General features: G+C 49.3%; 1 protein-coding gene across 4 annotated transcripts in view; it reads left to right on the top strand.

The window, feature by feature from the left end:
• CNTFR (ciliary neurotrophic factor receptor) overlaps window positions 1-12,618 on the top strand; it is a 320,677-nt gene that overhangs the window by 288,080 nt on the left and 19,979 nt on the right. For all 4 annotated transcript variants that reach the window (XM_081942084.1, XM_081942086.1, XM_081942087.1 and 1 more), the window contains one exon: window positions 1,760-1,926. In XM_081942084.1, the coding sequence (XP_081798210.1) occupies window positions 1,760-1,926 (167 nt within the window). The remainder of the gene's footprint in view (window positions 1-1,759; window positions 1,927-12,618) is intronic.

The following is a 12,618-nucleotide window of genomic DNA, read 5'->3' as shown; positions in this document are numbered from 1 at the left end:
ATCATCCTCCCTCAGCCCAGCCCACCTCACAGGGTGGTTGTTGGGGGGGAGAAAGGAAGGAGGGGGGGGTGTTGGGCATGCTTGCCGCCTGGAGTGATTTGTAAAAATAATAAAGACGGGATGGAAATAAATAGAATTAGGTTGGAGGCAGAGGTGGGTTGCTCCCGGTTTTACTACTAATTTGCTTTGCGCGCGTGTGTGCGTAGTTCAATGTAAATTGTTCTTTCGTGCATTCACAGAACAATTTACAGTGAACTGCACACACACACACACACACACACACACACTACCAAACAACATGCCGGCAACAAGCGGCAACCGTGGAACCAGTTCAGGGGCATGGCCAGCCTGGGTCACTGCCGGTTCTGCGACCCAGGGCAAAATACCACTATTGGTTTGCCCAAACAGGGAGCAACCCACCTCTTGATAGATGAGAGAGAGAGAGAGAGAGAGAAAAGAAAAGAAAAGAAAAGAAAAGAAAAGAAAAGAAAGAAAGAAAGAAAGAAAGAAAGAAAGAAAGAAAGAAAGAAAGAAAGAAAGTTACCAAGTCCTAAAAATGCTTACAAACCTCAAAGGAAAAGAGGCACAGAACATTAAATATTAGGTGAATATTAGGGATTAAATAAGAGAAGAAGCCAGGATTCTATGGGGTGGAGGAGGTGGGACCTTCTTCCTGGCCCAGGAGCTGCCTCCAGAGGGGGACACCCATATCCGGAGCCCAGGCCAGTTGGCAGAGCCAGATTTGGAGACCTTTCCAGAGGCCCAAAGGGTGGGAGGGGCAGACCTCATTGTCTTCTAGAGGGTGGGGGCCACAGCAGGGAAGGCTCTTCTCCTGGACCCCGCTAGCCAAAATTCCTGACCGCGGGGGAGGGGGGGGCAGCAAGAGGCCCCTTCTGCCCAATCAAGTGGGATGGCCAATTCTGTTGGGGTGAGATGGTTCCCCAGATACCCTAGACCCATTTCAGAAGGGCATAACGTCCCTTTCCCCCGGGGCAGCAGACGGATGCCAATGCTGGAGGGAGGAGCAAGACTGGTCTAGACTGGATAGGATAGGATAGGATGGAAAATATGGAATGGGATAGGATAGGATAAGGAATAGAATAGAAATAGAAATAGAATAGAATAGAATAGAATAGAATAGAATAGAATAGAATAGAGAATTAAATGAGAGTAGGAGTAGGAATAGAATAGAATAAAATGGAATTGGAATTGGAATGGAATAAAAATATGGAATGGAATAGAATAAGGAATAGAAATAGAAAAGAAAAGAATAGAATGGAATGGAATAGAATAGAGAATTAAATGAGAGTAGGAGTAGGAATAGAATGGAATTGGAATTGGAATAGAAATATGGACTAGAATAGAATAGAATAGAAAATATGGAATGTGATAGGATAGGATAAGGAATAGAATAGAAATAGAATAGAATAAAACAGAAGAGAAAAGAATAGAGAATAGAATAGAATAGAATAGAATAGAAAATATGGAATGTGATAGGATAGGATAAAAAATAGAATAGAAATAGAATAGAATAAAACAGAGAAGAGAAAAGAATAGAGAATAGAATAGAATAGAATACGGAATTGGAAGGGACCTTGGAGGTCTTCTAGTCCATCCCCCTGATGTGGGGGGCTCGCAAGTGGGTGCAAACAGAGGGCATCCATTCAATTGGGGATGATGGCAACTGCACCCCTCTTCAGCCTGTGTGCTTCTCCCTGGCCTCCACCCTGCTGCCTTTTTCTCTCCCCCCCCCCCCCAGACACGACTCCCAGGAGATCGCCTGTGAGAAGGACACGGGGCCCAAGAACAGGTGCTACATCCGCTACCCCCACCTCTTCTCCACCAAGAAGTACAAGGTGACCCTGACCGTCAGCAACGCCCTGGGCAGCAGCTCCACTGCCACCTCCTTCGATGAGTTTGCAATAGGTAAGTGCAGCGGGAAGCCCCCTCCCCATTTCCTCCCCTTCCCACCCTAGGATCTCAAGGAAGGGGGGACGGGGGCTTCAGAAATGAACAAAGCCTTCAAGGAGCAGCAGGGAAGGGGGGGCAGGAAGGGCTCCAGCCTCTGGCAGAAGATCACAGTCACATGAAGTACTAGCACCCCTCTATAAAACCCTAGTAAGACCACCCTTGGATTCCTGCATCCAGTTTTGGTCACCACTAGAAAAAGCTAGAAAAAGAGCAGAGAAGAGCAGCCAGGATGATGAGGGGACTGGAGGCTAAAACATACCATGGATGGTTGCAGGAACTGGGCATGGCTGGTCTAGGGAAGAGAAGGACCAGGGGTGACAGGAGAGCAGCCTTCCAGTACTTGAAGGGCTGCCCCAGAGTGGGGGGTCAAGAACGGAAACTGACCAAGGAGAGATTCAACCTAGAAATAAGGAGGAATTTCCTGACAGTGAGAACATTCAACCCATGGAACAAAAGTTGCCTTCGGAAGTTGTGGGAGCTTCATCCCTGGAAGCTTTCAAGAAGAAACTGGACTGCCATTTGTCAGAAATGGTGTAGGATCCCCTGCTTGGGTGGGGGGTGGGACTAGATGACCTACAGAGTCCCTTCCAACTCTGTTAATCTGTTGATCTGCCCTCCCTCCCCAATCCTGTCTCACAGGACAAATGAGAGAATCCTCTGTTCTGATTAACAAAGACCCCGGGGGAAAAGCGAGAAGCCTCTTGGGGTGGGTTAGTCCTGGTGGGAAAATTTATTAGGAAAGAGGAGAACTTAGTTACTTCTTCCTGTAGCTACACAAACCAGTGAAAAGGAGAAGCTGCACAGCAGGGTTCAGACAGGCATAAACTGCACGCAAACAAGTATGGGAATCTGCATTGATTTCATTGGGGTAGCCTTCCAATATTTGAGGGGCTGCCAGAGAGAAGAGGGGGGGGGTCCACCTCTTCTCCAAAGCATCTGAAGGCAGGAGAAGGGTCAATGGATGGAAACCAATCAAGGAGAGAAGCAACCTGGAATTAAGGAGAAACTTTCTAACGGTGAGAACAATTAACCAAGTTGTGGGTGACTCCATCCGTGGAGGTTTTTAAGAAGAGATTGGATAACCACTTGTCTGAAATGGGGTAGGGTTTCTTGCCTGAGCAGGGGGTTGGACTAGAAGACCTCCAAGTTCCCTTCCAACTCAGTTATTCTGTAATTCTGCAATTCCTGCCTCCCCCAATTTAATCTGCAAACTACTTTTCCATCAATGTGAGACTAGCTCTTAGAAAACGGCTCTTTCCTCTCACCATGCACAGAGAACAAAGAAAAGTTCAGAGAAGAATAACTCACCGAAGACCGTTCTCAGCTAGTCCTCAACATCTGGAGCCTGCCTGTTAAGGTTGCACGTCACAGCAGTCATGAAATGGGTCAGTCCACTGGCCTTATTTCGCTGCCTTTTGGGGGGCAGCCATGAAGCCAACCTGTGTTTCGCTCTAGGCTGAAAAGTGGGTTTGCTAAAATCTGAAAGTAAATGATGGTTTTCAGCAAAATCATCATAAAACAGGGTCACTGATTGCACTCGTTTAATCACGTCACCACAGAGGGGGTCCCGACTGTCAGAACCTCAAATCAGAGTCATAAATCTCCTTTTTCGGATTGGTCATAACTTCACACAATTCCTAAATGACCGGTCGTAAGTCAAGGAGCACTTGTAGTGGCTGGGTTCACACAACACCCTTCTCTGGGCTATTGACGGAACCCATTTTCCCCCTTACTTAACCAAACAGGCTAGATTCCCACACACAAGAAAACAAACCAGAATTAAAACTAGCCAAGCTTAGCATTGGCTCTAATGTGCCCAGACGGTGCCCCTTTTGCCAACTGGCAGTGAAACACTTCCTATCTCTGCATGCTTGCACTGGGGGGCATCTCCTCCTCCTTCCCTGGAGCAGGGGGGGCACTTGTCTGAATGGGTGTGGGGAGACCCTTCTGGAGGGGGCTGGGATCAAGGACCCACTTCCAGCCAGGTTCCCCCTTGGATTCTCCCGTGGGAAGCTCCCTGCCTCCCAGAGAGTCCCAAGAAAATGTGACAACCTGCCAACCAGAGGGCAAAAAGGGGGAGTATTCTTTTGATCTGCAACTACTCTCCACCAGCCATTAGTTGCACCCCATTTCCAGTTTAAATTGGCATCTTGGCTGCAGCTCCCTGCACGGGTCTGCTAAAGTCCCAGCTATCGGCCACCGGCCCCTCCAGCAGCCAAATCAGAGGAGGAGAAGGAGGCCTGGGGGTCAGGGGCAGCATCAAGGCAACCTGAGGGGGAAGAGGGAATGGAGCTGGCAGAGAGAGAGACAGAGAGACAGAGGTGGAGCCTGGGCCGTCCATCAGCCCAGACAGTCAACAGCCTCCAGGTCTGGAGATGGTTGATGAGGAAGAAGAGGAACAGCTGGGTCCAGTGCCTCACATGCAGAAGCACAGAAGGCAGAGGAGAGGAGAGCAGTGGAAATCTATGGGCCGGTCCTCGGGATGCAAGAGTCATCACTGCTAGCGAAGCCCCACCCTCGCCCTGGGGATCAAAGGCAATGGAGGGGAGGTGAATTGACGTGGCAGGCAACTATTCATCTCCCTGGTGGACAGTCTTGTTAGCCGGCGGTGAGAGGGAAACTGTTTGCAAGGGCTGCTGGCGCTCTGAATAAAAGAATCATTGCTTCAGCTACAGAGGATTTGTCGTATTTGGGGAGCTGGGTCAGAACACCATCGCTGTCCCGGGGATGTGACTCACTTAGTGACCCCTTGCAGAGGAGGTCCAGGGAGGAACTTAGCTGGAATGGCAGAAGCCAGTAGGGTGTTGACAGCAGGTCTGTGCATGGCAGCTGCGCAAAGAGTCAGAGCCGAAAGAGGCTCAGGAAATTAAAAAGCCTTAACGAGCAATTAGGCCTGGGGAGGAAGCCCCCAGTTCCCACTTAGGAAAGCGATTGGTGTGATGTTCAATGCTCCTTGCAGGGAAAATGGGCAACGGGCAGTGGAGACTCACTCTAATCAGGGAGAGCGGACGGATCAAATGCCTGTGACAAGGCCTCTAATGAAGGAGGCAACAGGTATAAATCTCTCCCTGGTTTTTTAATGGATGTTTCTGGCATCGCTTAAGACGGCTTTGCTCTCTTGTTATGCCTCCGAGCAAACTCTGCGGAGATCTCCGTCCTCCGGGTCGTGGTTGTCCCAAAGGTGCTTTTTCAAGAGACAACTGGACTCTCTGGTTTTCCTTTGAAGACGTTTCGCTTCTCATCCAAGAAGCTTCTTCAGCTCTGACTGGATGATGGGGAAAGGAAGGATTTACACTCCTTGCAGGCAGCTGGTCCTTTGCATCCTTTGAGGGGGTCCTTGAGGCCACTTGGAGGTTTCTCTGTGTCCTCAGTGTCACCCGAGTGGTGCAACAGCCTGTGCTTGTCTTCTATGGAGAAGAGACACAGGGCAGAAAACATCCTGCAGCCAAGAAGGCTCCACCCCCACTTGCACCACTCAGGTGACCCTGAGGACACAGATAAGCAAACCTCCAAGTGGCCTCAACGACCCTCTAAAAGGAGGCAAATGACCAGCTTCCTGCAAGGACTAGAAATCCTTCCATTCCCCACCATCCAAGCAGAGCGGAGGAAGCTTCTTGGATGAGAAGTGAAACGTCTTCAAAGAAGAGCAAGAAAGCCCAGTTGCCTCTTGAGAGAGAGAGAGAAAAGCACCTTTGGGGCTCCCAGCAAGGTTGCAGCGGCCGAGAGACGTTCGCACAACGTGCTGGCCCTGGACAGTGAATGAGTCTGTTTTCATGGGTCCACAGGCCGTTTGTTTGACTGTCGGCTGAGTGAAGATGCTCCGTCTATGGGCTCCACATATGAAGCTGCACACAATGGAAACTTTCAACGGGCACAAATAAAGAGGGTCCTCAGTTTACAACCGTTCATTTAGTGACTGTTTTACCACCACAGTGGAAGAAAGTAACTTATGACCGTTTTTCACACTTAGCGGTCATTGCCGCAACCCCATGGCCAGGTGATCAAAATTAGGACGCTTGGTAAGTGATTCATATTTATGACGGTTGTGTGATCCCCTTTGGTGAGTTTCTGGCAAGCAAAGCCAATGGGGAAGCTAGATTCACTTAACAACTGAGGGAAGAAAGGTCATAAAATGGGGCAAAACTCACTCGACAACAGTCTCGCTTAACAACAGAAATTTTGGGCTCAATCGTAATCATATGTCAAGGACTCGCCTGTAAGCCCGTGGATTGGTTGTTGCAACACACCCAGGGAGTGTGATAGTGGGTTTCAGTCCTCAAAGTAAAGTCAAGTAGAGCCGAGTATAATAAATAAGAAATTAATTTAAAAGACCATTTGCACAACAGGGACTTTTTCTCCCCTAAAAGATCAAAGAAATAGCCAGGCACTGCATAAAGATAGTCCTCAATTTACGACTACAATTGAGGCAAACGTTCTCTGGGGCTCCATGACTCTGCAGCTGTTAGGGGTGTAACCCTAGGCCTGGCTTCGCAATGTATATAAGCTATGATTACTTTACTGTTACTTTAAATATTAGAGAGATGTAATTGGTTTGTTACCTCAAGCAGCCATAAGAGGGAGCCAGAATGGCTGTTAGATCTCTCTCTGTTTTGTTAGGAGCTGGTTGGTGTATGGTGAGTTATTGTGGTTTGCTACTGTTAGCTATTTTGTGTGTTAAACTGAGAATATTGATAACTGAATTACTGAACCGTGTATGACTTGGACTGTTAACCGGACTCTGAATACTTCTATATTTCTACATAGTAAACAGTTATATTTTTATACTATTCAGTGTCTCTGTATGCTGGTTTGTGCGTGTTATTCCATATCACTCTCTTTTCACTTCTCTGCATACTCGCTCTCCCAACGGGGAGCTTAATTACTTAACAGCAACCGTCAAAAATATGAGCCAGTTGTCAAGCGGCCAAATTTTGATCACATTATCTGTGGAAATGCTGTGCAAGTGTGGAAAATGGTCATGAGTAACGTTTTTCAGTGCCGTTGTAACTTCAAATAATCACTCAATGAATGGTCATAAGTCAGGGAGTGCCTGTACAAGGTCCTCAGTGTGAAAGAAAAGGCCCCAAAGGGCAAATCTTCCTGGGGCCAGCCTGTGTCAGCCCCCACCCCAAGGACTAAGAATGAGACACAGGATGACTTCAGAGTAGTTTCCCCTAAGGTTCTTCACCTGCAGAGGGAATCTTGCCAGACTAAAGCAACTATTTGCATCCTTATTGATATCCTCTGGGAACAGTTAGGGAGGAGGTGCCTTCACCTTCTTTCTCAAACACAAACTATCTAAGCTTTGCTGTCTCTTTGCCCTCTGGGACAGAAGAGGGTTGCTTCCGGTTTGGCCCAACAGAAGTGGTGGCAGCAGAAGTCCCCGCCCGTCCTCCGGCCCAGACACCTCGGTGCATGCGCGGAAGTGTCGCGCCCGCAAGAGAGAGCGAGAGCGTGTGCGTGAGCAAACTGGTAGTAAAACCGGTACAAACCCACCACTGCTCTGGGAGGCAGCCCCTCCCTCCTGGGAATCCAGACCCCTCTCCACCACAGGCTGGGCTCCTAAGTTGGGGTGCCATGACAGAGACGGTGGGTGGCAACCAGCCCAGGTGCATTGCATCACCCGGGATCTGTTTCCCAGTAGCTGCCAGCATGGCCCAGAAAAGGGGGATCAGGGATGGGTTTCCAAGACATTATCAGGCCAAGGGTCTATCAAGGACTCATTACATTACATACAATAACAGAGTGGGACCCTGGAGGTCTTCTAGCCCAACCCCCTGCTCAGGCAGGAGACCCTCTTCCCTTCCCTTGGAGTGGCTGTCCGGTCTCTTCTTTTAAAGATCTCCAGTGATGGAGGGAAGGCAACGTCAGGCGTTGTGCCTGGCAAAGCTTTGCAAGGGAGGCTTTGTCCCTGGCAGGGGGGTTGGGTAAGCCCCCTTTGCTGGATCCCCAGTTGTGGTGTCACCACAATAAATCCAACCGCCGCTTGACAGATGCTGTTTGCATTTCTGATGCAGATGCAGCGGGAGGCAGAGGAGGGGATTCTCCAGTCTCAGGTTTTCTAATGGGAGCCCTGGGGAGATTACAGAAAACAAACACCCGGCATTAAAAATGTAACATCCTGACGGTCTTAATTATTCTCCGCATCAAAAGCCATCCAGGGCAGATGCCGCTGCCGCTCTTGTGCCACGGGATGGGCAGATGAGGAGCTCAAACGTGCCAAGGGAGACATCTGGGCACTTTGGAGGTTCCGTTGCCCCGAGGGCAGCACGGGGGGGGGGGGCTCCCTCTGGGACCTGGGCTATTTGGGGGTGCGAGGAACCCATTGGAGCAGGGATGATGGGCAAGGAAGCCCCAAGGGGGCAAAGAAGCCAACCCGGGACAGGGACAGGGACTCTACTGCAGTCAATTTTGGTCACCACGTTCCAAAAAAGATGCTGAGACTTTGGACAAAGTTCAGAGAAGAGCAACCGAGACAATTAAAGGCCTGGGGACTAAAACGGATGCAGGATCCGAATACGGCTACTCTAGAGAAAGGAAGAATTAGGGGTGACACGATAGCAGTCTTCCAGTATTTGAGGGGATGCCGCAAAGATGAGAGGGCATCACCTTATTTTCCAAAGCACCCTGGAAGTAATCTGAAATTAAGGAGAAACTTCCTAACAGTGAGGACAATTAGCCAGTGGAACAGCTGGCCACCAGAGGTTGTGGGTGCTCCATCACTGGAGGTCTTCCAGAAGAGACGGGACAGTCCCTTGTCTGAACTGGTCTAGGATTTCCTGCTTGAGCAGGGGGCTGGACTAGAAGACCTCCAAGGTCCCTTCCGGCTCTGTTCTGAGTGACTGATTGACCTAAGCCAAAGGAAGGGGCCAGTTACTCCTGGGGGAGAGATAGCTGCTTCCCTTGTTCCAGGAGGAGCAGCTGCCAGACCAACAGAAGTGCTGGGGGGACAGACTTTTTTTTTTTGAAACAAAGGTTTTTTTTATTACATATTCTAACTTCTTATATAAACAAAGTGTTGTCCGGTTTCCCTCTTTACATTTCCCTTTATGCATAGTCATTTTACATCATATTTTCATTTTACATTTCAATCCTCTTATTTTCATTCCATAGTTTCTTCCGCACAGTTTTCGTTTCTTCTTAATATATAAACAATATCATTATTTGCCTCTCTAAATTAATCAAACTTATCATATCATTTCCATCTATTGCTCTGTTTTACTCTTAATAACATATATCCTCAAATTTAATTTTATATAGCAAACATTTCATTTTATTAATTTTTCACTTATTATATTTTCATATATATATACACATACACACACACACACACACCGTTGGCTGCATTTACCAAGAAAAAGAAAAAAACTAGGCAAATGGGCGGAGAGAAGAGAATAGGAGAGAAAGTGGCTGAAAGGAGGAAAGAAAGAAAAGGATTTACTAGGAGAACAGAATGAAATTTGGTGGGAGAGGCTTCCTGCTGGCCGTCTGGGAACCTTCTCTGCAGGATCTCCAGGCGGGGTCCTTGTGGGGCAGCAGAACGAAGAAGCTGAGCCAGTTGTTGGAGAGCTGCATCTTCCCCCAAGGCTTTCCCTCCCTCCCTCGCCTGCAGAGGGCCCAGCGTGAACTCTGCACATGCTCCAGGTCTTCTGTCCCACCCGTGACTGCAAGCCTCCCTGGGACCTCCGTTGCCTTCAGAGCTGGAGGAATCAGATGGGTCTCGGCTTCTTTGTCCCTGGCCAACTGGTGAAGGCCACTGGCCGGTACTCTCTGGCTTCTGGCCAGACAGAAGAGGGTCTTCCAGGTTGGGGGGGGGGCACCCAAGCTCAGCTGGAAGGGGAGGAGGGGCCCTGGGGGCACGTGAAACACCAAACCACGTCAACATTGACTTTTGTGGGTTCTACTCCATGTACAGGCAGACCTCCAACTGAGCACAACGTTTGTGTTGCTAAGTGAGACCGTTGTTAACTGAGTTTTGCCCCCATTTTGCCACCTTTCTTGCTACGGTTCTTCAGTGAATCACTGCAACCAGTTTAGTCACCTGGTTGTTAAGTGAATCTGGCTTCCCCCGTTGACTTCGCTTGCCAGAAGTTGCAAAGGGGGATCACACACACACACACGGGACACTGCAACTGTCATAAATGCCAAGCGTCTGAATTTTGACCACATAACTGCAGTGGGGGAGGTGTTGCTGCAACGGTCAGAAGTGTTGTTGTAACTTCAAGCAGTCACTGATGGACTGTTGTAAGTCAAGGACTCTCTGTGATCTGTGAAATGTTGTGTGATGAGGAATTGGCTTCCCGGAAGGGCCGCTCCGGGGAGAAGCTGTGGCCCTTGGGTGCAAACGCCTAGCAGGGGCCTTTTGCTCTCCGTTGTCATCAACACGCAAGGGAGAGAGTGAAAGGGGGGTGGGAGGGCAGCGTGTCGGACGCCCACGCCTGAGTCTGTTCTCACACGCACAACACACAAAGATGATTGTCCAAAGCCCCCGGGGCTCCAATGGGACCATTTCTGTGGCATTTGGCCCTCCCCCTTTCATCCTTTCCTGGGGAAATGCAAAGGCTTTTCCTGATGCTAGAGAGGGGTCCACGTTTGACCCCAAAGAGCACCTGGAGAAGAGAGGGGCTTCTAAGGAAGCGGGCAGAGTGCGGGCAAAGGAACGCGGGGAAGGTTTCCCTCCCCTTGTTTGGGAGCTTCAGCATGGCAGCAAACACGTAATCAATAAAAGCCATAATGATATAAGTAAAAATGCAAGACTTTTTCTTAAAATAAGGTGTATGAGAGAGGGAGAGAGAGGGAGAGAGAGAGAGAGAGAGGGAGGGATGGATGGATGGATGGATGGATGGATGGACGGACGGACGGACAGAATTCAGCCATCATACACAGACATACACATTTACTTTCAGGTGTTGCAACTGGTTTTTATTAAGGACTGCTATCTTTCAACCTCTGTAAGTAACTCATCGACATCCCTACTTTTTCATCGCTTTTTATTCTGCACAGTAAAAATGAATATGAAATGAATATGTATATGAAAGAACGGAGTGAGAGCCAACTTTTCAGAACGTTTTTATTCTTTCCTTAGATTTATCTGCTACCCAGGTGACCCCGGGAGGCTTACAAAACAATAAAACCCCTGAAATCTTTTTGGGTTTTCCCTGTAAAACAACCCATTTCCTCTCTTCCCAGGGATTGCAGAAGGAAAGTGGCTTCCCTGTTTCAGGTTAATCCAACCTGCAAACTAATTTCCAGACTCCAAGGAAGCTTTGTTCTAGGTGGCCGATTCCTTTCAAGGCATCCAGGAACAAAACTCTCCTATTTGTTTCTTTCTGTTTCTGCTGGGATCTCCTCAGCTGGGCAGCTTCGGAGTAAATGCATTTATACAGCTCCCTCTTCCTCCCGGCCAAAACTAAATTGCCAGGCAGGGACAGTCTGCCAGGACACAAAGGGAGTCCGGATTTCTGCAACCCCCTCAATGTGATGCACCCAAGAACAGAATCTTTGCAGCTCAGAATCCACAGAATAACGATAGAGCTGGAAGGGACCTTGGAGGCCTTCTAGTCCAACCCCCTGCTCCAGCAGGAGAGACCCTATACTCAGGATGGCGAACCTATGGCACGCATGCCACAAGTGGCACACAGAGCCATTTCTGAGGGCACGTGAGGCGTCGCTCTGTCAGCTCCAGTGGGCATGCATGCCCTGGCCAGGTAGCTTTGGGGCATTTTTCGCCCTCCAGAAGCTTCCCTGAAACCGCCCAACGTGCAAACTGGAAGTTCGGGAACAGACTGCACACAGTTGGCGCATTGAGCTGTTTTTCGCTCTCTGGGGGCTTCAGGGAGCACTAGAAGTCGGAGGGCCTCCGAGGGGGCAGGGGAGGCCGTTTTTGCCCTCCCCAAGATCCAAGAAAGCCATGGGGGTCACACACACATGCGCAGGGGGCACAGAGTGGGGGGATTAAATTATGGGGGTGGGCATGGGAGCGTGCCTGATAGTGCTTAGGCCCCTGCTTTTGGCACTCAAGGTGAAAAAGGGTCGCCATCATCGCCCTCTGCCCTGCCACACCAATGGCTCTCCAGCCTCTTTGTGAAAGCCTCCAGGGGTGGAGCTCCCACAGTGCCATTCAACTGATGGATTAACAGAATCACAGAGTTGGAAGGGACCTTGGAGGTCTTCTAGTCCAACCCCCTGCTCAGGCAGGAGACCCTCTGCCATTCCAGACAAGTGGCTGTCCAGTCTCTGTTTAAAAACCTCCAGTGATGGGGGACCCACAACTTCTGATGGCAACTTCTGTCCCTCTGGTTAATTGTCCTCACTGTTAAGAAATTCCTCCTTAATTCCGGGTTGCTTCTCTCTTTGATTAGTTTCCACCCGTTGCTTCTTTTCTTGCCTTCTGGTGCTTTGGAGAATAGCTTGACTCCCTCTTCTTTGTGGCAACCCCTCAAATATTGGAAGACTGCTACCACGTCACCCCTAGTCCTTCTTTTCCTTAGACCAGACAGATCCAATTCCTGCAACCATCCTTCAGGTGAGGGATGGGCTGTGGAGTCCCTGATGCTCTCTGAGCTTGATGGTTGGGGAATTCTGGGAGTTGAAGTCCACAGGTACACAGATATACAGATTAACAGAGTTGGAAGGGACCTTGTAGGT

The sequence above is a fragment of the Natrix helvetica genome (genome assembly GCF_964273705.1).
Source record: "Natrix helvetica genome assembly, chromosome: 2".
Classification (NCBI taxonomy): Eukaryota; Metazoa; Chordata; class Lepidosauria; order Squamata; family Natricidae; genus Natrix; species Natrix helvetica.
This window is presented reverse-complemented; position numbering and strand designations above follow the sequence as displayed.